Raw genomic sequence first — 24,579 nt, 5'->3', positions numbered from 1 at the left:
AACCCAATAAGATTCATGATGCATGAAGCGTGCATGCGCGTGCAATTACAGATGTGCAAACACCGCACACACGACTGACTCTGAAGTTTATATTGCTTCAAATTGTTCAGTCCTTATAGTCTTTACTTACAAGACATACAATGGTTGTTTTTGCAATTCACAGTGGGTCTTCGTTATCATCTCCATGGCTGTAAGCTATAGGGTATTTTAGTAATTGAGCAATCTTATCAAAAGTATCCTGGAGTGATCAAATCATGTGATAAATTAGTTTGTTCTTTAAAAGATGTGTCCACCTTTCACTATATTGTTTTTTCCAATCCAGCCTTTAATTCACAGCCAGTTTAGTAATCTTGAAAAGTTATATGTGGCCATTTTAAGCTTTGTTGGGAACATGTTTTGAAGTATTGTGTTTCATAATATTAGTTTTACAACAGTATTTTATAGTGGTTTTAGTACAGAAAAATGTGCAACTTCAAACTAAAAATGTTACGCTAAGGTAACTCTGTTTACTATAGAAATGGTTTGCTTCTCTTTTTTGATACAGAAAATAAAGGGAACTGAAAAGGTTTTGTGTTTTTCCCCCTTTATAATCTTCAATATTTCTTAGTCACAGTTAATGTAAAGAGAAGGTGTGCAACGATAAAATGATCATCTGTAAAACACATAACTGCTTAGGGATGAGGGGGGTAGAATAATACAAAGTAAAATTACATAAAGCGGCGTTTTCCAATTCCGGTCCTCAGGCCTCCCTGCCCTGCATGTTTTAGGTGTTTCCCTTCTGCTACACACCTGGATTGAATATATGGGTGATCAACAGGTTTCTGCAGCACTTGATGGTCATGCAATCATTTGAATCAGCTGCTCTGGAATAGAAGCACATCTAAAACATGCAGAGCAGGGAGGCCTGAGGACCGGAATTGGGAAACGCTGACATAAAGAATTAAGCAAATTAAAGAATTAAAAGAGTTCTTTGAGAAATTGTCACAGCCCTGTATACCTGTTTAACCATTATTTTTATTATTTTTTTTTAGAAAACTGGGTTTAGAATAATTTTATTAGTGAAATTGTCCATGTGTTCATAATTCCTGCTGTTTAACTGTTTATATTTTTTAGTATGTTGTCAAACAGCAACTGTGGTGCTGCTTTTACAATGTTGCTCCAGTTCTGTCATCACCCTAAAAACCTGCCCTCCAGCACAACCAACGAGCAACATATCATTACTTATAAATCTTGTCATCTTATCAGCAATAGCACCTTTTTTTTTTTTAAACAAGCCTCTGGCAGCGGTACTGAGAATGAGTAAGGTGAAAAATAGGCAGTCAGGCCAGGCTGTGCAGTTGATATTTCTGTTGTCTCCACTCCTCAAGGGGACAAGTCAGCTAGAGGATATGAAGCAATTGTAAAGTAATACACCTGCTTTTTCCTAAATTGGCCTTATGCTTTTTATTGCAAATGATGCAGCAGCTGAAATACATCCAGAGATCGATTCTCAGATGTTTCATCTTCATGACAGCTTTGCTTACTAGTGTTCTTGTCAATTGTGACTTGTTAGCTTAGCTTACAAATATCAAAAAGTCATCAAAAGGGAAATTAGATCTTAAAGTTCATCTTCGTACTTTTAGACAAAAATTATATCAAAAAAAGACACAACCCACAACCAAAAAACACCAAACAATAAGCGCTTGGCTAGTCGCACAACAAGACAGTAGTTGTGTGCAATATTGTCCAAAAGGCACAGACCACGAACCAATAAAGCTTTTATTCTAAGATCATTTTCATACTTTCAAAAGATTCCTGAGTGTTTACGGATTTACTCCAATCTGGCCTTTGCTGGTAATGCAAACTCCCTCTTCCATCTGCTTCACATTAAAAAGCCTGCAGCAATTCAGCAGAAATACTCATTCACGTCACATTTACTGTGAAACATCTGTGAAACAAAGTGTTGAGTTTCGTTAGAGGCAACTCAAAATGATGAAACAACTGAAAAGCAGTGCTGATCAGAACAAATAAACAAATGTGGCTTTTCTATGAAAAGCAGAAAAAAAATTAAAGTGCATGTTTGTCGAAAACATAAAATCCCGACAGCCGTAGCAGTGCTTAAGCTCACTTGTAAATCTTTGTAGATCCTCTTTCTCAGAACTTTTAATTTTTACCGTAAATGAAACAGTCTTGTGTTCGTTCTGATATGTGCAGGTGCATTTTTTATTTATTTTTGGAAATGTTTAAATACAAATGCTTTTCTTTAGTTTAAGAATGCATAAAAGAATAAGAGATTAACTGGTCATCCAAAAAAGTTAGATACTGAAAACAAACAAGACGTCTAGTGAAGTATAGCTAATAGCCAAATGACATGATGTATGAAAGAGTACTTGGATGCACCAAGTCAAGCATAATTTCATTACTTAATGAATAAGAGTTTTCTCTAAAAATGTAAGTATTTCTCATCCTTTACAATTCATTTCTCAATGACATAGAGATTATACAGGCTGCTGCACTCTCCTGCTTTTTCTTGCTGTCTAAAGATAAATCTGACCAAACTTGCCACCTCGTTTGCACACACACCTTAAAAAGCTCTTACCACAAATTCTCTACATAAGATCAGGGTTTTGTGATGGCCACACCAAAACATTGACTTTATTGTCCTTGTTATTAAGCTACTTAATGACCACTTTGACTTTATGTTTAGGGTTATTATCCACTGGAAGACCAAGATTCAACTTCCTGCCTGGTATCTTTAGATGTTGCTTTAATATTTCCACATAATGTTCTTATGAGCTATACCAGTTCCTCTTGCTTCAAAGCAGCCTCACAACATTATGCTGCCACCCCCATATTTCATGGTTGGGACTGTGTTTCCAGGCTTACAAAGGTTCTCCAAATTTGACAATGGGCAATATGGACAGACGGTTCCACTTCAGTTTCATGAGAGCGCAGGACGTTTCTCCAATAATGAAAGTGTCTGTCTCAGAGTGCATCTGCAAACTCCAAATGATTTTTTATCTTTCTTTCTGAGTAATGGCTTCTTCCTCGATGAGTGTTGGTACAGGATACGATTCACTATGGAAAATGACTCTGTCTCACAAGCTACCAACAGTCCTTAATCAGATCTCCTAACACTACATCCATCCATCCATTTTCTGTACACTTGTCCCTAATGGGGTTAGGAGGGGTGCTAGTGCCTATCTCCAGCTAACGTTCTGGGCGAGAGGCGGGGTACACCCTGGACAGGTTGCCAGTCTGTTGCAGTCTGTCACACCTAGGGAGAATTTAGAGAGACCAATTAACCTGACAGGCATGTTTTTGGACTGTGGGAGGAAGCTGGAGTACCCGGAGAGAACCCATGCATGCACAGGGAGAACACGCAAACTCCGTGCAGAAAGACCCCGGGCCGGGAATCGAACCCAGGACCTTCTTGCTGCAAGGCTACCAACTGTGCCACTGTACAGCCCTACTAACACTACATGTACAATATAAATAGAGATTTTTGTTTTTACAATCACATTTCCTGCCATTACATCATCATTCAGTAGTATAGTTTTTTTCTACAACAGGTAGCAAGTAGCAAGTGGGCAGATGCTTTTTTATTTTTGCTAATATCAGGCACAGTTATTAGATCAAACAGTAACAAAAAAACAACAAAAAACCCAGCCACCTTTCCACATAAAACAGGGAGCAACTGAAACACACTCCAAGTTGCACGGTGGCACGATTAAATATTTAACACACTCCTTCACCTACCGAATCAACTGGTGTCAAGTTGGAGAGTGAACATTAATTATCCAGGAGTGTCCAACACCGGCTCCTGGATTTTTTTGTACATTATTAATATCCTCAACACAACAAGAGACATGTCTCATTATTAGAAGCTCAGTACCAAGGCCACGATTTTCCAATTACTGCTCCAGTGTCTGCTCGACTGAAAAAAACATGTTAATCCCTTTTAAAATGCTTCTGAGCAGTTAAAAATGTCACAATTAGGTCGAAATAGAAACTTGGGCCTATTTTCTGCTTTTCTTTAGTTAAAAACAAAGTCAAAGTTTTTATTATCTTTAACAATTTATAGTGTGTGACAATGAGCTATCATGAATCCTGAAGGTTTAATGTATTAACCTCCTGTTATATTTGCACAGTGATATATTTAGTTTGAGAACACATCTGTAGGTCATGAATTATAGTTTTTTGCATGTAAAATATAGTCAAGTTGCCAGAGTTCAAAGCAAAAGCTGGAGGAAATTAGGTTAAACTTAAATCTTGGTGCTTAATGTGCACAACAATCTAGCTTAATAGAAACAGCGTTGGTAAAGAGAAAGTCACACATCGGCCTATTTAGTCTGCACTCGTGCTGACAGGTGTTGTGAAGTCATGTGTCTTTGTAGGGAGATTCACACAGAGTTCCTCGCTTCTGCCAGTTCCACTTTCCCAGCCATGTTTATGACTTCACCTCCTGTGGTGGCCCTCTGGCAAGAAGAAAACAAGACGGCCTCTCAACAGTCAGAGCTTTTTAGACTCAACAAGCGAGTGGCTGGAACGTTCCGGCGAAAAGGGCTCCTATCTTGTGCTTACAACTGAGCTTCTGTCTGATGAGAGCAGGGGCTCTCACCAAATTCAGAAAAAAGTACACAGATTTCTAACGTGTGGCACAGAACGGAGTTGAGAGAAAGAGACGGATTTTATAACAAAGAGAGTGTACGGTAATAAGTGGGTGATAAATTCAATAAAAGGTTGTGTATAGTAGATTCTTGAGTAAAAGTAGATTTCATTGTTGGGAAATGTAAACAGGAAAACTGCTCCTCTGTTACAAAATAGAACAGAGAAGAGATATTTTGATGTCTGGCTTCAAAGAAAAAGAGAAAAAAAAATCTGGTAATCAAAGGCACTAAAACTTTTTTTTTCCACTCCAGTCTCTTTCATCCAGATCCCCTGAACACAGGTGCTGTCAGCAAAGCTACAAACCACTTCACAGTGGGCATTTGTTGTCATAAAGTGAAAATCGAGAAGGATGGCAAAATGTATAAAGATGTCTGCCTCTTAAGGTGAATATTTGCTTTGATACACTGACACTGGAGTGCAACCCCTGCCATCTGTGTTCACTTTGTCACTGTGGGAAATAACTGCTCCTTCCTATGGAGGTTGGCAGTCTGCACAGTTTAGGCGGGGGGCATTCAGGCAAGGCAGTCCGTTGACTTTTATCCCGGGGGAAGGTTACGTTATCTTCATCCGTCTCTACAAAAACTTACAACATATTAAGATAAACTGACTGATGTGTGGAAAGGAGAAGAATCTGTTAAATTATGCTTTTACCTCCCACGAGAGCTCAGATTTTTAGAATTTTAAAAGCACGGGGACTGGATAAATACTTAGGTATTAAAAATGAGGCTTTAATTTTCATTGAGGGAGTAGAATTTCATCAACCAGACCTCTCTAATCTCTCCATGCACAACTTTCATTATTGTACCACTCTGGCCGTCTCTTCAGTTATTACACCAATAATGTCAAGAAATCTGAATAAAACTCCCACATTTGTCAGAAAATTTCCGAAACTGGCAAGTTCACAGCAGCCTCGCTAGCTCCAGGAAAGTGGGTTTTAAGTGGGTTTTTTGGTAGATATCCTATAATTGTGTGTGGAAGAGAGTAGATGGCTTGCTATGGAGGACAAGCCGTCTGACTAACTCATCATAAGAACTGCTAATAAAAACATTATTAAAGTCTTAAAAGGCTTTGTTGTGATGACGTGCTGGCGGCGGAGTGTCAGAAACAACAGAAGCTTCTTAAAGAGACAGAGGCACATTTTCAAGGTGTTTAAATTGTGACGTTAAAGTTTTCATAATTTAATTCGGTAAAAATAGTTTTTATAACAACTGACGGTAACATAGTTACTTAATTGTGCTATGAAATGAAACTATGTGCCTGGAAAATACATAACACTGCCCCGTTAAATTCTAGAAAAATTAAGAATTCACATTGATTTGATCCAAATAAAAGTGAAACACTTTTTCTATGGCCTGTCTGAAAATAACTCAAACAGGTTGAACTAAAGGCCAGGGAAGAGAATGGCTCTGTTGCTTTTGGGAAATTCCAATGTTATTACAGTGACATCTGGTCTCAAAATGACTGAAGAAATTGCTCGGCAAAAGAGCTGCTCATTTAAATGGAAAAAAGATGTGTTCTTCCATGGTGATAACATGCCTGTTTTCCAAACACAAAGCAGAAAACACCTGGAATGCTATTTGTGCAGCGCTGGCCACCAGCAATTTGAAAGGTAAGAAAATGGTGTTGCATGTAAATCAATACTCTGCTTCACACACTGAGCCTGCAAAAGCAATTCATGTCATATTTGCCCAGTGAAGCGTGGCAGTGGGGCCGGTGCACCAGAGCTTTAAGAGACTTCACTAAACGTGGGAGACAGACAAGAATGAAGTAGTCATAGCTTTCACTCAAGTCAGTAAAAATGTGAATTTTCTCTCCAGTTTCACCATGTGAAAATTGCAATACTGTTGATAAATCAAAACAAGAATTTGCTTTCAATGTGTAATGTCAGATTATCTCTTTTTCTGCAGTCTCCATATCTTCATGTTTTTAAACCGTTACATTTTAGAAATCTGAATCACTTTATGTTTCACCAATGCTTTAATGGTTTTTTCAGTAGAAAGCTTACTTCACTAAATCATTATAGGTGTAGTAGTAATAAGGCTAGGTGACCGTCAGGCAACACAAACCAAAATATTTTACTCAAAATTAAAAAATGTCTCAAATCTTTAAGGAAACTTTAATAATGATGTATTTAGACTGCATGTTTTCTGCAGTTTCATCTTAGTATCCAGCAGTTCAGAGGCTTTCCAAGTATTAAAGCATGTCTTATTCATATGTCACTCTATAGTGACATATGAATAATAGTTGGGCATATGGGGCACACTATCCTGTCGATGAAACTGCTTTTACTGGGACAGATGTAAGTATTGAAGAAAAATGACTTTAATTGAGAAATACTGGCAGATCTCACAAAAACATGACAACCAATAGCCTTTTGTATGACTGGTCTAAAATTTTTAAGTCTAGTTTTTAATTTCACACACCATATCATTCTCAGCCACTAGCCAAAAAGCTAGTTTTTACCAGACAAAGTCAAATGATAGCGCATGTAAATCCATGTTATCATATTGTTTAGGAAAACTCTGACCCTACCAAGGGAATGTCGGCAACAGTTTCCGATCTGTTATTGTCCATTTTTGCTGAGCCTGTGGAAACTAACTCCAGTTTATGTTTCTTTACTCACAAGAATAGTAGCCTTTGGGGTATTTTGCTGCTTCGAAGTTCAATGTGTTTTACTTTCAAAGACGGCATTGCGCCTAGCTTGGCTGCAACAACTTTTTCTTTGAGCTGCTATTCTCTTTGCATCATCGTGAACAAAGCTGCCCATTCTCCTCTGGCTTCAGAAAGTTGTATTCATCAATTGCTCTCTGCATCGCTTCCCTTTTTTGGATCACTTTCTGTAAATGGAAGCGATCCCGGTCGATCAGCAGTTTCTGAAATACTCCGAAAAGCCTGTCTGGCACAGACAACCACTCTACATTCATAGTCACTTAAATCCCCTTTTGTTGCCATTCTGATGATTACAGAGTAGTCTTCACTACATCGAGATGCCCAAATGCAGTTAGTTGCTGCCATGTGATCGGTTGAGTCACTGTATGTGTTCCAAGCACTCGAACAAATGTACATGGGAAAGTGGGCAGTGGGTGCACACACGCATGTGGTCATGTCTCTGTCCCCTTATATCCACCGGATTTAAAGAACTGGTTTTTATTTTTCCTTCAAAGAGCAAATTTAAAAGAAAAATGTCAAACAACAACAGCCCACTGTGCAAAGAACCCTAACTAATAATAATATTTATTATTTATAGAAGTCATAATGACTTTTACTGTGAATGCCAGCTGAAAATAAGTCCCACTTAGTGGTTTACTGGACAAGTGGAGGCTATATTTTGCTGAACACAATGAGAGAAAGATTAATGGCACTAGAAGCACAGTTGGCCTCTCGCTCTCTCTCTCTTCCTCTCCATACTTTCCTCTCCTCCGCTGTCACTGGCAGGAAGTTGCTGAGCAGACATGTCACCCAGCAGAGTACAATTGAGTTTGTAATCTCTGACCCGCAGTGGCAGAGAGTCTCTCGCTCTCTGTCTTTCCAGTTCTCCCTCTTGAGAAGAGATTGTCGTTGTAATACTGCTGCTAGGCTGTAGCTTGGAGGGATAAACATCCCTCTCCAATGAGCACACACTGGCTTATGCGACATTGAGCAATTGCATAAACACGCCTAGAGAACGCAGAAACCCCCATAATTATCTAGATTCTGTGAGGGGTAATATCTGCTCTCACATTTAGAAGGGAAAAGGCATTACGCTAAGATCTTTTACAATCCCTGATAACATCATAGCAGGAAAACATGGTCGCCTGCTGGCTTTGTGCAAAGTACTTACAGACTATGCCACACAAGTTGACACAACCTTCACTCATTTCCTTCTTCCAAAACACAGAGCTGGCACACACGCTGGCCTCATGAGGAGCCATTTTGGGGCATCGTCAACAAACACCAGATGTGAAGATGGGAGATAAATGTCAAACATATTGATTCCATGCTTCATTAAAGCTTATTATAGGGAAGAGGAGGCAGAGTTCTGCCTGCGGCAAAGCATCAGGAAGATCACAACATTAACATCTATAGAGGTCTTGTTTTATGCAAACATTGTTTAACACAGTTGGAGCTTTATTTCACAGAGAGAGCACAAACTGGCAACCCAAAGACTGTTTTCATAGAGACAAAAACAAAACGGATGCTCAGCTTTAAAGTTAGGACTGGGCAGGGACTGAAGTGGGAGTCACCAGTATATCAACTACGAATAAAAATATGTTTTTACAGCACTTGACTGAAATTTAAAACAAAAGTGTGCCAAAGGATACATTTTTCTTGTTTAATAACAGAAAAACTTGAATTGGTTCTGCTTATATACAATACTGATTATTACAGTTATATTATGTATTTATTGATTTTTCTAATTTAGATACTGTTGGTGCAAAATATTTTACATTATTTTGCTGTTCTGTTACTTATCAAGTAAAACTATTAATGAAGAGCAATTAAATAGACATGTTATAGCTAGCTCACAACTAGCTGTAGATAAGATAAGATAAGATAAATCTTTATTGTCATTGTCACAAGGACAACGAAATTCAAATATGAAAAGAGAGTATTATCTCAATACATCATGGTTAGTGCTGATTTAGTTTTCAAACCACAGCTCTTTTAGCAACCAGAATTATATCAAAGCAGTAAAAATGTGTCTAATATGCAGAAGAAAATGTAAATGCCTTGTTTAGGCAGCTAGCCAGCAGGGTACAGCAACTGATGAAGAAGCAGATATTTATAACACTGGTGGTGTTCCAAATGATTATGCAAGTGATATTTTCTCAGAATTTCTTAAATGGTCAATGAAAATGATGGTCAGTATGATGTTCAAGTCATGAATTATTACAATATAAATCAAATTTGACTGAACAAAGATCCCCATGAGAACAGTATTTTTTTCAAAAATAAGAAACTCAAAATGCACTGTTCCAAATTATTATGCACAGCAGATTTTCTAAACATTTTATAGATTATGAAGAACTGCAAACGGTCATTCTTTGAATGTGCAGCATTAAGTGGTCACATGAACTAAAATCAAAAGCTATTTCAATCAAAAACATCTTAACAGACCGAGTTACATGTTAACATAGGACCTACTTTGATATCACCTGCATAATTCTTGATCCATTGAACTTGTGAGTTTGTGGAGTTTCTGCTTGAATTTCTTTGCAGGATGTCAGAATACCTTCCCAGAGCTGCTGGTTTGATATAAACTGCTTTCCACCCTCAGATCTTCTGCTTGAGGAAACTCCAAGGGTTCTCAATAGAGTTGAGGTCAGAGGTCAGAGGAGGATGGTAACCACACCATGAGTTTCTCCCTTTTATACCCATAGCAGCCAATGACACAGTGGTATTCCTTGCAGCATGAGATGGTGCATTGTCATGATGAAGATGATTTTGCTGCTGAAGGTACGGCTCTTCTTTTTGAACCATGAAAGAAAGTGACCAGTCATTAAGTCCATATACACTGCCTGGCCACAAAAAAAGTCGCCACCTGGATTTAACTAAGCAAATAGGTACAAGCCTCCTATTGGATAAGTACTGCATAGGCGATTATCTTTCAGTTGGCAACAAGTTATTTAACCCCAGCTGATGCAATGAGTAACTCCTCATTTCTTAAACAACCATGGCAGACGACCATGACCACACATCCTGTGGTCGTGGAAAAGACGTTAGTCTGTTTAAGAAGGGTCAAATCATTGGCATGCATCAAGCAGAGAAAACATCTAAGAAGATTGCAGAAACTACTAGAATTGGGTTAAAAACTGTCCAACGCATCATTAAAAACTGGAAGGATGGTGGGGAACCGTCGTCTTCCAGGAAGAAATGTGGTCGGGAAAAAATCCTGAATGAACGTGATCGGCGATTACTTAAACGTTTGGTCAAATCAAATCGAAGAAAAACAACAGCAGAACTCAGGAGTATGTTTAATTGTGAACGCAAAAGCATTTCCACATGCACAATGCGAAGGGAACTCAAAGGGTTGAGATTGAACAGCTGTGTAGCCGTAAGAAAACCTCTAATCAGTAAGGCTAACCAGAAAAAAAGGCTTCAGTTTGCTAGGGAGCATAAAGATTGGACTCTGGAGGAATTGGGTGATGCGCCCATCACCCTGTTCCAGAGTGATGGGCGCATCAGGGTAAGAAGAGAGGCAGGTGAAGTGATGCACCCATCATGCCTAATGCCTACTGTACAAGCCTGTGGGGGCAGTGCTATGATCTGGGGTTGCTGCAGTTGGTCAGGTCTAGGTTCAGCAACATTGTGTGCCCAAAGAATGAGGTCAGCTGACTACCTGGATATACTGAATGACCAGGTTATTCCATCAATGGATTTTGTCTTCCCAAATGGAACGGGCATATTCCAAGATGACAATGCCAGGATTCATCAGGCTCACATTGTGAAAGAATGGTTCAGGGAGCATGAGGCATCGTTTTCACACATGGATTGACCACCACAGAGTCCAGACCTTAACCCCATTGAGAATCTTTGGGATGTGCTGGAGAAGGCTTTGCGCAGTGGTCAGACTCTCCCATCATCAATACAAGATCTTGGTGAAAGATTAATGCAACACTGGATGGAAATAAATCTTGTGACACTGCAGAAGCTTATTGAAACAATGCCACAGCGAATGCGGGCTGTAATCAAAGCTAAAGGCGGTCCAACAAAATATTAGAGAGTGTGACCATTTTTTGGTAGCGACTTTTTTTTTGGCCAGGCAGTGTACTTTGCTGAGGTTATTTTCACACCTTCAGGGTCTCTGAAGGGGCCGACCAATGATTCTCTCCCCATGATGTCGGCCCAAAGCATGACTCCACCACCTCCTTGCTGACGTCACAGCCGTGTTGGGAGGTGGTGGCCATCCACCACCAATCCACTACTGCGTCCATCTGGACCATCCAGGGTTGCACAGCAGTCATCAGTGAACAAGTCTGTTTGAAAATCAATCTTCATGTACGGCTGGGCCCACTGAGACCGTTTCTGCTTGTGAGCTCTGGTTAGTGGTGGCTGAATAGCAGGTTCATGCACCACAAGCCTCTGGAGGATCCTCCACCTTGAGGTTCCAGAGGCTCCAGCAGCTTCAAATAACTGTTTGCTGCTTTGTAAGGACATTTTAAGAGCTGCTCTCTTAATCCGATGAATTTGACTAACAGAAACCTTCCTCATTATGCCTTTATCTGTACAAACCCATCTTTGTTCTGAATCAGCCACAAATCTCTTCACAGTACGATAACAACGCTTCAGTTTTCGTTAAATATCTAATGTTTTCATGCTTTGTCATACGGCACTACACTATCTGATGATTTTCGTCAGCAGAGATCCTTTCTCTTTCCTATATTGCTTGAAACCTGTGGCCTGCTTAATAATGTGGAACATCCTTCTTAAGTAGATTTCCTTTAATTGAGCTCACCAGACAAACTAATCAACCAGCTCTCTGAAATTAATTATAATGATTCAAAGAGCCCTGACACACAATGCCATTTATACATTTAATAGCACAACAAAATTTTTTTTATCTTTATGATACTTTAATCCAATTTGCATAATAATTTGGAACACGGTGTATCATTTGGGGCTAGCTTTGAATCTCATTGTACATGTGTACAGTGACAAACAAACTCTAATTCTAATATTTGGCTTGATGCATCAGCAATCTCCCTCATGCATAGATACTTCATGCCCCAAATAATTAGCAAAAATGCAATACCAAGTAAAGAAAATATTCAGCTGCTCTGATTTCTAAATGTTGGAACTGGGCATATCAGTTGAGCTCCACCAACCACAAATATCAAGTTTATTAAGCCGACAAGACAACAAACATTTATGAAGTTTATCTAAAACTCTTAAAGTCAGTGCTGAGTTTTTGCTAACTAACTAAAGAAAATCTGCCATCACTTGTTTACCATCATCGTTCCATTTCCTGTCAACAGTCAATAATATCAGTCGACGGTGCAACAGTCAGGTATACCCTGCAGGCTTTCCTGTTTATAGTCTCAAGGACTGTGAAGGAGTAATGACTACCTAATGACTATAACCTCAGCGCTGTTTTCCACTTAAGCAGAGAGAGACAAGACACTGTTACAGTTTAAAAATATCTGGAGGATGCCGTTTTTTTACACCAATGAATTATTCAAATAGAAAAGATGATGAAAATGTTGAAATTTAGTCAACCTCTCTACACAGATTGGCATTGAGTTACCTCTCCTTGAATGCGAGTTGTTTTCATCAAGTGAGCATCAAAGAAAGCCGTCTGAAACACGGCACGTATGGTTTTCTTTATTGCCTCATATTCCTGTGATCAGCATACAGAACAGGGAACAAAGGCTGCTAAATGAGAACACAGCGAGGGGGCCGATAATAAAGGGGCTTGGGTGTCAGCTTCCCAAACGACAGGGACTGTGACATTTAATGAAGTGGTCTGTGGACAGCAGTAGCAGGCCATTTTAAGTCTGGCAGATGGTTCGATGTATTTTTCATGCTGTGGAAAACCTGCGACTGAGGTTTGTCTGGTCACCGTCCAGTGCTGAGGGGGGCTCTTAGCTGAATGCATTCTACACACTGCTGCAGAATCACATGATGTCTGACCTCCCTGCCATGGCAAACTGCCCAGCGAGGAAGAGGGAGGAAGGGGAGGAATGTCAGCGTATGAACGAGGTTCACCAGAAAGGCTGAAAGATGCTTGACTGACAATAAGTGCGCACGTCTGTTCAGCATACATAAAACGAATCGCCTATGAAATTTTACAGTTTTAAACCCCTGACCTGGGATGAGGTTGCAATGATAAACAGGGCAGCAAAAAAGAAAAAGAAAGAGGCAGGTAGCCATCTTTATGGACTCGAACAATGTTCCAGACAAAAACAGGGGAAGAAAAAAAAAAAAGAAGAAATGCCTGACTTTCCTTCCTTTGGAATGCATCCAATATATCCTGTGTGTGTTAGAGAGACGGGGTGTGTGTGTGCGAGTGTGAGAGGCATGCTGGCAGGAAGGCTTTCAGCATATAAATATCACATTACCACACAAGGAAACTCAGGCATCAGTCGGAGCTTCCAGCTCGCCTAACAAGCACGGGAGCTCCACTGTGGAGGTCAGGAGGAGAGCGCACACAAATGGAATTCCACAGGAACCAGCACTTCTTTTAACAGATAAGTGGCTATGGGTTCAGAGCTGTGTGATGTGGTCTTAGCCTGGCTCCAGTTATCTCACATGTGCTTGTGCGTTCGATCCTGCCGAGCTGCAAAACAAGAACGGATTAGAAACACGTGGTGATAAAGTATTATACAAAACAACTTACAGCCTTGTTAAAATTAAAGAACATTGCTCTCATAAAAAATGAAAATAAATAAATAAATAAATAAAAATGCCAGCAGCGAATGAGAGGGAATTACCCAGAACGAAACAACCCATTTAAAGTATCTGACACACATACACACTCCGTTCATTGAAAAAGACATCTGATGATTCCCAGTTTAGTCTGCTGTAGAGCAACTACGTCAAACAAAACCATCTCCAGCGCCGAGAAGAACGAGGAGTAGAACACCAGATGGCCTGGCCCAAACAAAACCACTGATCTCATCAACACTGAGTCAATCTGGGATTACACTAAGAGACAGAAGACAATGAGACAGCCAAGATCCACAGAGGTACGGCGGTGCTGTGAATGGCCTACCTGCCAAAAGGTGACAACATTAAGCACTGATTTGATTCGGGTGTTTGTGTGTGTGTATTCTCCGCACTTTGCCTGACCTTATAAGAGGATTATTTCAAAACCATGCATGAGTGTAAAGGTTCTCCGATGATTACCAAAACAAATGACTGATAAAATCTTTCCTCAAACATTTGCGCTAAGGTCAAGGTCCAATCTTTTCATTTATAGGAACCGGTGTGTGACAATACCAGTGTCATTACTAAAGTGTTACGTTTTTGTCCACTTTTTCCATGGAAAAAAAAGTTGACCATTTCAATTGTTGGAAAAACCAAACATTCTTCCAAATGTTTCTTCTATCTGGAAGTAAGATTAATGTTTTGGAGTGACCATGCCAGTGTTGTGAATCCATGGAGGGAGACAAAGATTAAGGTTTTGTAGAGGAGGCCTTACGACTTCAAAGTCCTGGAGCTCATAACCAAAGATAAATCAGCAAAATATCAATGGGAGCATTCAAAAAGCAAGTCAGCAATTAAAAGAGGTTTTTGACTGCTGTGACATCAATAAAAATGTTTACACTGATTTTTGTGAAGGGTATCTATACATTTGCAGGGCATTTAAAAAAATCTCTCTCAATATATACATTTGTTGTTGTAAAATGAAGTTTAATCATTTGACTTCTTTATTTCCATTCACTTTGTTCTATGCTCCAGTTCCACTGGCAGCTAAAATGACCCTCAGCAGTTTTAACTGCTATGCTCGACTGCTGGTACAGCTTTCTTGGGGTTAAAAGCCTCCCCTTCACTTCTGCAAACATACTTCTCGACATTGTGGCCAGACAGCTCAATTTCTTGTTTCGTCTGACCATAAGTCTTTTCTCCAGAAGTCTTTTGGCTTTTCTGTGCGAGTAGCTGCCAATTTACGTCAAACTTGAAGGTACTAATTTTGGAGCAGGCACTTCTTTTTTTGGTCAACACCCTCTGAGTCCATAAATACGACACTCTTGCTTCACTGTGGATAGTGTCTTGAGACGATTTTTGTTGTGAATTGGCGCCATATTAATAATCTAAATTGCATTGTGTTTAAGTTTTAACCATCTGACCCCAGCTGTCATGCTAAGATTAAAGGAAAATGGCCAGGATGTTTAAAAATCAACACATGTGAAATTAAGAATTAAGTCTGTCATAAACTGGAATCGGTGTTGTAAGGTTTAATAACAATAAGCAATTGGAATGAATGTGTGATTGAATAGAAATCTTTTTTTTTTTTACAGTATGCTCAATTAATTCAGCATGCTGTAATAAAATTGAATGTTCCAACAGGACATTGATTCCAAAAACATCTCATAATGGGTTTTAAAATTGATAAAACTGACTTCTGTCAAAGGCTGTACTTAGACTCTATATTTTTGAGTCTATGCAAGCATCTATATCTTTGATTTGCGTTGATAAGAAAAAAAAGGTGAAGGAAAGGCAAAGCGTTGATGACAAAATTCTTAAAGAGACAGAGGGAAATTATTTCAAGGTGTCAGATACGGCTCTGATGCTAAATCAAATTTCCTTTAAGTTGTTTTTGATATGTACACACAACATTTTCTTAACAACAGAAATTGCTGTCGTTAAGCAGCATTTTAACAACTTAGCAGACGTTAACAACCTTTTGTTAACCTTGTTAACAGAAGGTAACACAGTTACTTGATTGTCCTAGAAAACGACACTGTTTGCCTGGAAAATATATAACGCCGCTGCTTTAAATATGAAGAAAACACAAATTAACAACTTGATTTGTTAAGCAAGAGACCTGGAAAAAAAAAACCAAATACCACAGAAATTGTCTTGGTTGAGCTTTGCTTCAAAATATTACAAAAGTGCACTGGGGTACTCCTTTATACATGACACCAATACAAGCAAATGCAATCAAAATTAATGGAAAGCAATTTATTTCTGAAAATGTTGTTAACTGGTCCCGGTCGGCGTTGACAGTGACTGAGCATTTCAAACAGCAGGACTCTCTGAGCGAAGCAGCTCAATTGAAAACAGCTTTCTCTCTAAGATTATTCAAACATGTGCTGATCCTCTCACCACGCCTTAAATAATCTTCCTCCTTTTACTCATTTCTATTTGTTGTTGTCTTCAGTCAGTGGAATAAAATTAGCTTTGTTCATGCAGCGTGTGTGTTTTAGAGGTCAGACGTGAGTCGACACCAGCTGCTGATGGAAGCCATTCAGAACAAGTCATGTCTCAAATATGTGTGTATCTCACATTTCCTCCCAGGACGGGGGATGTGTTATGTCAGACTTCAACGCTGAGTACCTGTGGTTAATAAAATACATTCATGAGCTTATTCAACATCTGCGAATGATGCAAAACTGTTTCAACGTCATTTCATACTGAGGGTCTTTGAATAGTTACAAAAATCTCACTTGACTCTGCACAAAACAGAAAAAAAATCACAACTTGTGCCCACGCAAATCTCCTCTAAAGCCCTTCATGTGACCATCAGCCTTTTCCAACAACTGCTGTCTTATTTCCAAATTTCCCCAAGCTTCCCCAAGTTGGTTTTATATAATTTAAAATAAAAAAATCAAGAAGAGTATATCTCCAACCTTCTTTACTCTCATACCTTTAAAGGAAAGCCAGTGTTAATTACTTGGGAAGCCACCTGACTGGTAATCACAGTCCACTTCTGTGTACTTTAATCTCAGTTTCTACGTAGGTTTGAAGCAAAGTTAAGCAATAAACAAAAACCCAAGAAAATCAACAAAAAGGTCCATGGTAACGCTGGAAAAGCTGCAGAGATTTCACAACTCAGCTGGGAGAATCTGATGAAAGACTTCACAAATTTGGCATTTATGGAAGAGCAGCAAGGGGAAAAAAAGCCATTGCAAAAGAAAACCAAAAGCCAATTTGCAGTTTGCCTTGAGGATAGATGGAAAACATGAATGAATGTGGTCCAAAAGGTCAATTTTTGTAGCCTGCATGCAAAACATGTGTGGAAGAAAACTAACACGACACTACCTGAAAAGCTGTTGACCGGAGTAGAAATGCACTTTAAATCACAGCAGGGACCCTAAACATGGAGCCAGAACTACACTAGGTCAAAGCATATTCATGCTAGAATGACCTAGTCAAACTCCAGAACTAAATCTGTGGCAACATTCCAAAATGGCTCCTTCTAGATGTTATCCATTCTATCTCGCAAAGAAGAATAAGCGTTGCATAGGTAAGTTGGTTCACACATGCCACACTTTTCAGATTCTTAATCTGTCAAAAAGGTTTAAAAACCAAATAAAACTCCGAATCACTTTAACACACTACCTTATGTTGGTCTATTACATAAAATCCCAGTAAAATAAATTGAAACTTCCGAGTCTCATGTGACGGAATGTGAAATCAAGGGGTGTGAAAACCTTTGCAAGACACTATATATTATCCCAACCCAACCAACCCCCGCCATCCTCTGCCAGTCATGCCTCTCCACCCTGCTGCTGAGTGAGCACTGAGCAGTGAGAGAGGAGAGAGGCAGCACAGATCATAATGGCTCACAAATGATCAGTGGTAGTGGGGGATGGGGAGCTGGATGGAGTGAGAGATTATCTGGAGGACGGATCGATACAGCAGTCAGTGTCTAACTAGAGAAAGAATCGGTGCAAGTCAAGCGAACGAAATCCCTGCTCAGCCGCAGGTTTGCCTTCTATACAGTCTGCTTCTATATTATTGCAGTTGCGGTGCTGATTTACGCAGCAGCGCCCCAACAGGGGAATGACTGCTATGGCACATGGATGACATTAAGCGGTGATACCATTTTTAGCATTTTGTTTTTTTAAACATATATCAATTTTTTGTGCCTCACTCATGTCTTTCCTGATCTACCCATATTCTACTTTCTCTGAATGCATTTCAGACGTCACTTGAGACAGATTTAGAAAAGCCTGAAGAATAATGGCTGTTTGTCCTTCACCACCCCTCTTTTAACCACCCACAGCTGCCAGCTCAGGACAGTAAATCCTACACCTCACCCACTCACACTGCCTAGCAGCACAGATATGTGCTACTATGCACCAACACAACGCGCCTCCTTGGAACTAGAAAGGAAGCGAGATTAAAAGGCTAAATGGATAATAGATGCTACTTTTTCTACCAAGTTGAATGAAATGTGCGTTAACCTTCAGCTTAACACCGACGTTAGGCGTTTGGTGGTGTTATTTCTCTTTGGTTGACTCATTTTTTTATTTTTTTTTCATTTTTTACAACTGCCTTGCTTTCTCTTTTTTTTCTTTTTTTTTTTAAACGGGGGCCATTGTATGCGTGTGTGTGTGTGTGTGTGTGTTTGGGGAGGGGTTATTTATGGCCGCTCAGTGCAAGTGGACACATACGCACAGATGCACACACACCCTTTCACGGGATGAAAGGGCAGTCACACAGCCTGCAAACATGATTTTACAGCCCTGGGTGGAATGAGTGGTGGAGGAGAGAATGAGAACGAAGCACAAAAGGGGGGGAAAAAAAGCCCTTAAATTTACAGGTCCCAGCAGTCAGAATGCAATCGTGTAGCAGCACACATTCTGAAAGCTTTTCAGGCAGAAGACAGCCGGGCTGCATGCAGAAAAACGCGTGTGTGTGTTTGTGTGTGTGAAACTGGGTCTTAAAAACACATGAAAACACAAGTAGAACACGACTCAAAGAAAAGCATGGATGCTTTTTTTTATTCCTTTTTTTCCTTTCCCCTCCCTTGAGTCTGTTTTGCAACAAGAGACAATTTCCATATGTGATCTGCTCCAGTCTAATATAGTAAACAAGTGTGTGCAAACATCTGCGAGAAAGCTGGTAGCTTTGCAAGACTGGAGTATATTTGTCCAACATGTTTCCCAGAAAAACGTGCCAGTACACAGGACCTTCACAAAAACACTATTAGCCGCATAATTAAAATGAATTGCATCTGATTACTTCGTTCACTGAAATGGTGGAAATAAAAACAAATTAAAAACGGTCTCCACACTATTTTTGCATCAGTATCTGTTGGTATTACAACATCATACTTTATTAGAGGCATAAAATAGAATACAGACAATTGAATTGGCTGCTAATTTGATGACGTTTCAAGAATATAATTTTGAAAGCCTTTATGTGCATGTAAAACATGAAGACTTCAGTAACTGACAATGCAGCAAAGCAGGGCAGGCATTTCTTTTTTTCAGAAATGCTCGGACAGAAACAAAGAAGGACTGCACCGTAAAAACATAAATATAAACCTATACCTTCAAAAAACTTCTACATCACTAGTATTAGAAGTAGTATTGCTACTGAAGTCAATATTATTTATTCATTTATTAAAAAGGTCACAGAGACCACAATTTCCAATGAAAAAAAAAATCAGTTATGAATATTAGGAGCTCTTCTTAAATCTTTAATAAACATTCAGTATATTAATGACACATAAAACATATGGTAAACATAGAAACATTTAAACAACAACAACAACAAAATTATTTCAGTTTCAGAGGCAAATCAGTTCAGATGAGTTTAAACTTGCCACCTGTACCATAATTTATGCTAAATAGAAATAAAAGCTTAAGGTCGTGGTTTGTAAGGTCATGAAGACAGAAAGTAGAATCACAACACATCTTTAGAGAAAGTCTACTTTAAATATTTTTTTTTTCAATTCCCCAAACAAAGAGTGACTGTTGGAAATACTGAGGGTTTAACTATCAGATTTATAATGGTGCAGTGAAGAAGCCAGAGTTCAGTTCATGTGGGGCATTCTGCCTCTGGTGGGAGAAAATATGATGTGGCAAATAAAAAGCAGTGCAGTCTGACCTCTGCTGGCAGGAAATTATACTGCAGCCATCGTTTAAACATCACACTTTCTAGGTTAATAGATCATATATTATAATTATTATTGTTATTATTATTATGGTTGTAAATATTTTGAGTCAAAACACCCATTTAAAACTGGGTCCTTTCTGAAGCCAGTCAGAAGGTGTGAGAGACACAATTTTCCAGTCTCCGGTGTAAATATTGAACATGATGAAACATGAGAGCAAAATCAACAGGTCTTAAATTTTATCATGAAATAGTGTTCAAGTGATGTTGTGGCCTTCAAAATGAGTATAATCAGAGGATGTGATTCACCAACCTGTTGTCTAAACTGCTCCTGAGACAGGCACTCGGTCACGTTAACGCAACCCAGAAGACATCCGGTGGGATAATCTTTGGGAAAGTTTGGCTCTGCAGAGACGAGGAGAGCAGCAACATCAGTTATGGACACGTCTGAAACTATTGTTCACACCAGTTTCAACCTATTGCCAACTGAGCATGTTGTTATCGGAAGGCTTAATAATTTGCTGTCTCACTAATAGGCACTCTCCAAAAAAAATAAAATAAAATAACAGTATGTTATACAGCAGTGGTCCAAAAACCCCCGGGCTGCAGACCAGTACAGGTCCGTAGACCGGGCCGCGCAAGAAATAATTTTATACTTCCATTTTATGTATTGAGTCTGGAGGATCTTTTATTTTGAAAACCCTTTAACTGGATTCTGTTGGTTACGTCTTGAGCGCCAACATTTAGCCCACAAGCAGCAGAATGATTTAGAAACAGCAGCAACAGCATCGGTGCGCGCACCCCCCCCCCACGCCCACCCCGGTCCAAAGCAAATTTGTGAAGTCTACTGCTATACAGCATTCAAAAATAGCAGAACATTTTGAGAATTACTGAAATTAAAAGTAAAATATTAACACATTTTTTAAAAAAAATCATGCTATTAGAACTTTTGACAGTATGTGGAAAGGACAAAATTACTTAACATAATAATAACCATCTGCTACAGTATTCACAAATATTTCTTTTTTAACTTTCCAGTGAAATAGTCTTTTTGAAAAACAAGTAGAACCATTGAGGTATAAAATACTTATCTACCTCAACCTTTGACCCCAATACAGTTGTGAATGAAACATGCTTCTACTGGTGTTTAGGGGCTTTTCAACATCATCTGTTTAAAGGTATACGTGTTTCTTTTGTTTGTTTTTTATTCTGCATCAATAACTTTTTAATGATGCTGAACACAAAACAAATTCTATTAGTAATTATGATCAACTCAGTGTTTGTTGACTTATTTCTGTTGCAAGTCAGTCCTACCTTTCTTGTAGATGTGGCGGTACATTTGTTCCACCTCAGCGATCTCCTGAGCTGTGGGTTTTTTGGCTGCTGCAGCTATCCAAAGGCGACCTCTGTGTGGCGTGTACCAGGTGCGACCTTCCACCCTACATTCACACAAGATGCAAAATCTTTAACAAGGAGTGTATTCATTTTTTTCTAAAAGGTACTGAATAAAAGGCTTTGCCTATTTTGAAAGATGTATATCTGGCATTCTGTCCTTGGTTACCTCTTAATGCCTTTGACCAGCAGTGAGGCCCACGGCTGGTGCATACTCAGACACCAGCCTCCGTCAGAAATCTCCCGCAGCTCTTTGTCTTGGAGTCTCAACCTGTGGCGTTCCTCTCCTCCTTTTTCCTCTGTCAAATTTTTCCTCTGCTCCATGGGTTGCTTTTGGCGTTCCCTGCCTCCAATGTCCACCCACTAGTTTTTTTTAAAAAAAGTGCCAAAATGTATTGCAAATCCTTCTTATAGCTTAAGAAGGATTTTTCGTGTAAGAGATCCAATGATAAATTGGCTGATTTTCAGTCTTATGGGGCCTGATTGATGATCAGCCAAGTGGAAACTTGGAAATCCCTTTTCTGCTCACTAAATTAGCCACGCTAAGAGCTATCTGATGTAGCAACTCCTCTTTTTGATGCATCACCAAGGTGTTTAAAAAGCAATATATGGGAAACATACAGCGTCTGTCATTGAAACAGTTCAGCTGTAGCTTCCCAAAGACTTTCTGACCACTTTTTTTTATCTTCTAAGACATTTAAAATGCTTACAGTATCTCTGACAGATTCTGAATGCATTGTACTCAAATAAATAACCAATATTTATTGCACCTCAAGCAGCTTTACACAATATGCATCTTATTGAGCACACGGACCCAAATAACAATAAGAGTGATACACTGTGCAATCATAATCATCACTGCTTACCTGAACAAGTTATGTTTCAGGTCATTTTCTAAAAATATAAAGAAACAACATAACTGCCTTTATCTAGTTACTTTGTCTTTTTAATGCAACTTACTTCTGGTGCAGACTGCATAATGTTTGGGTTGACCAGCTCTCTGAGGCTTTGCTTTCCACTTCTTCTTTCAGGATATCCAGGAGTCCCTGGTGTTGACCCACTGTTCATATTTTTGAGGGTCTCATCCAGCCTAAACAACAATTCCAACAATGTTAAATCTTTCTGTTGTTTGGGTTTCAAGCCAATGGAAAAAACATAAAAGCCCAGTCTTACTTGCTGTAATACTCGTTCATATCGTTCCCCTCATCGATGACTCGTCTGCCAGCGAAATCCAGAGTGATTTTCCTGTCCTTACGAGAGGCGTGGCGAAGTTCTCGCAAGTCTTCTTCCATTTTCCTCATCTTCTCTCTCTCATTGGGCGAAAGCCACTGATTGGACTCGGCGGCAAAGTAATCCGACTCATCATCCAGCACCTGAGTCCTCCTGACACTGCAGTTGAACGGGGCAGTGAATTAAAACAGGTAGGTTTTGACCAGGTGGCATGTATTTACAGCAGTAAACCTGCTCATTTCTGAGCAGCAGTGCGTTTTAAGATACCTGTTCCTGTCAAATTCCAGCAGTTTGTCTTTGTGCTGAACTGCTTTCTCCAGCCCGGCTTTCAGTGTGGCTTCCTGATGTGGAAGAAGCTCCCTTTCTCCAGCATCTGGCAACGACATATAAAAAAAGACAATCTGCAGATGACAGGACTTAGAAACTTCATATTTCTTGAGCTCAGTCTGAGAAGCTTGGGCTCTGACCTCCCATAAGCTTCTTTCTGAGTTTTTGACTTTTGTTGGAGTCTCGCTGTAGAATCTCCTGCTCCTCTTTAGTGCAGACCTGAAATAAAGATGAAAAAAAAGAAGAAATTGTTAACAAAAACTAAAAGCTAGGAACGTTACTGGAGCTAAGTTTGCTCACCAGGCTTCCACAGAAGAGGCAGGGTCCCGAGCCCTCCTGGTCACACACAATTCGCCCACAGCTCAGGCAGTTGTTGATGAGCGCATGCTTCTGGGCGAGGCACTCGCAGGCGTGCCGACCCGGAAGCAGAACAGCCAGCTTGTCCTGACCCTCTTTAGCGTAGAGATTGACGAACTTGGTTTTCTTCTTAGTTGAAGAAGTGCTGCTGTTTTCCTGGGCCTGGAAAGACATTGATCAGTCAACTGATAGCTAACTGTTTACCAGTTTTCTTTATAAACTGAAGTAACTAAAGCATAAAAATAAAGTGTATAAGAAAACTGAGACGTGTGCTCACCCTCATCAGATCCATGGGGGTTTTCACTGGCTCTGGTTCAGGCTCTGTCTGGCTCCCAGCCACCACTTCCTGTTTGTTACGTCCTTTACGTTTGGACTTCTTCTGGGTATCTTTGGTGGAGTCTTGCATATCTGTAAAAACAAGAACATACATTTAAGAAACAAAAGATGTTAATGTTACAGGTTAGCTTTCATAGCTTCTTTCGCTCTTTTTAATGAAACTGCAAGTTATCAGAGTAGACATTTTTTTTGAGAAATACATTAGTTGCATACTTATTGTCCTACCTGTTGGTGAAGCGGACTCTTTGAGAAGGAAAAGACCGGCTGTATCCGCACCCTGTCTTTGACTCTTCTTCCATCTGAATAGGAGTTCATCTATAAACTGGCCTTTTTTTCCATCAGTCCCCTGAAGAAGATCTCCCACGTATTCCTCGATCTCCTCAGGTTTTTCAATGGAGAGTATGTACCTGGAGAGATCACAGAGATTTTTTTAAAAAGTTGATAATCTTCTCACAATTTCTCATTAAAAGTTATGCTGCCTTTTTTTTCTAGAAAGTTCTGAAAGATTCATGAAGCAAGAGAGAGAATTTATACTGTATGTTATTATAGATATGCAAGGCAGACGGGTATGTTTTCTCAATTAAACTTTACGTGGTACGACAGGTACATTTTAAAAATGTACTTGGTTCTCTTAATCTTACAACCTGATTATCAAAAGAAGTTAAGAAATGTAGCTATTTCAAACTGTATCACATTTTATTTTTGAAGTAGAAAAGCCTAAACACTAATGACAACAATACAGCTAGAGGGTACAGGATTGTCATCAGCTTAGTGATGACAGTCAGTAAATGTTCATAG

At 39.4% G+C, this 24,579-nt stretch overlaps 1 protein-coding gene across 2 annotated transcripts in view; it reads right to left on the bottom strand.

Annotated features, from left to right (window-relative positions):
* trip4 (thyroid hormone receptor interactor 4) overlaps positions 1–24,579 on the bottom strand; it is an 87,115-nt gene that overhangs the window by 62,118 nt on the left and 418 nt on the right. For both annotated transcript variants that reach the window (XM_023331887.1, XM_023331888.1), the window contains exons 2-11: positions 24,007–24,188; positions 23,723–23,853; positions 23,389–23,607; positions 23,229–23,307; positions 23,029–23,134; positions 22,705–22,920; positions 22,492–22,621; positions 21,701–21,894; positions 21,454–21,578; positions 20,453–20,544 (exon numbers count right to left, since the gene is read on the bottom strand). In XM_023331887.1, coding sequence (XP_023187655.1) covers positions 20,453–20,544; positions 21,454–21,578; positions 21,701–21,894; positions 22,492–22,621; positions 22,705–22,920; positions 23,029–23,134; positions 23,229–23,307; positions 23,389–23,607; positions 23,723–23,853; positions 24,007–24,188 — 1,474 coding nt within the window. The remainder of the gene's footprint in view (positions 1–20,452; positions 20,545–21,453; positions 21,579–21,700; positions 21,895–22,491; positions 22,622–22,704; positions 22,921–23,028; positions 23,135–23,228; positions 23,308–23,388; positions 23,608–23,722; positions 23,854–24,006; positions 24,189–24,579) is intronic.

Source organism: Xiphophorus maculatus, chromosome 4 (assembly GCF_002775205.1).
Source record: "Xiphophorus maculatus strain JP 163 A chromosome 4, X_maculatus-5.0-male, whole genome shotgun sequence".
Lineage (NCBI taxonomy): Eukaryota > Metazoa > Chordata > Actinopteri > Cyprinodontiformes > Poeciliidae > Xiphophorus > Xiphophorus maculatus.
Note: the sequence above shows the minus strand (reverse complement) of the source record. Positions and strands in the feature narration are given on the sequence as shown.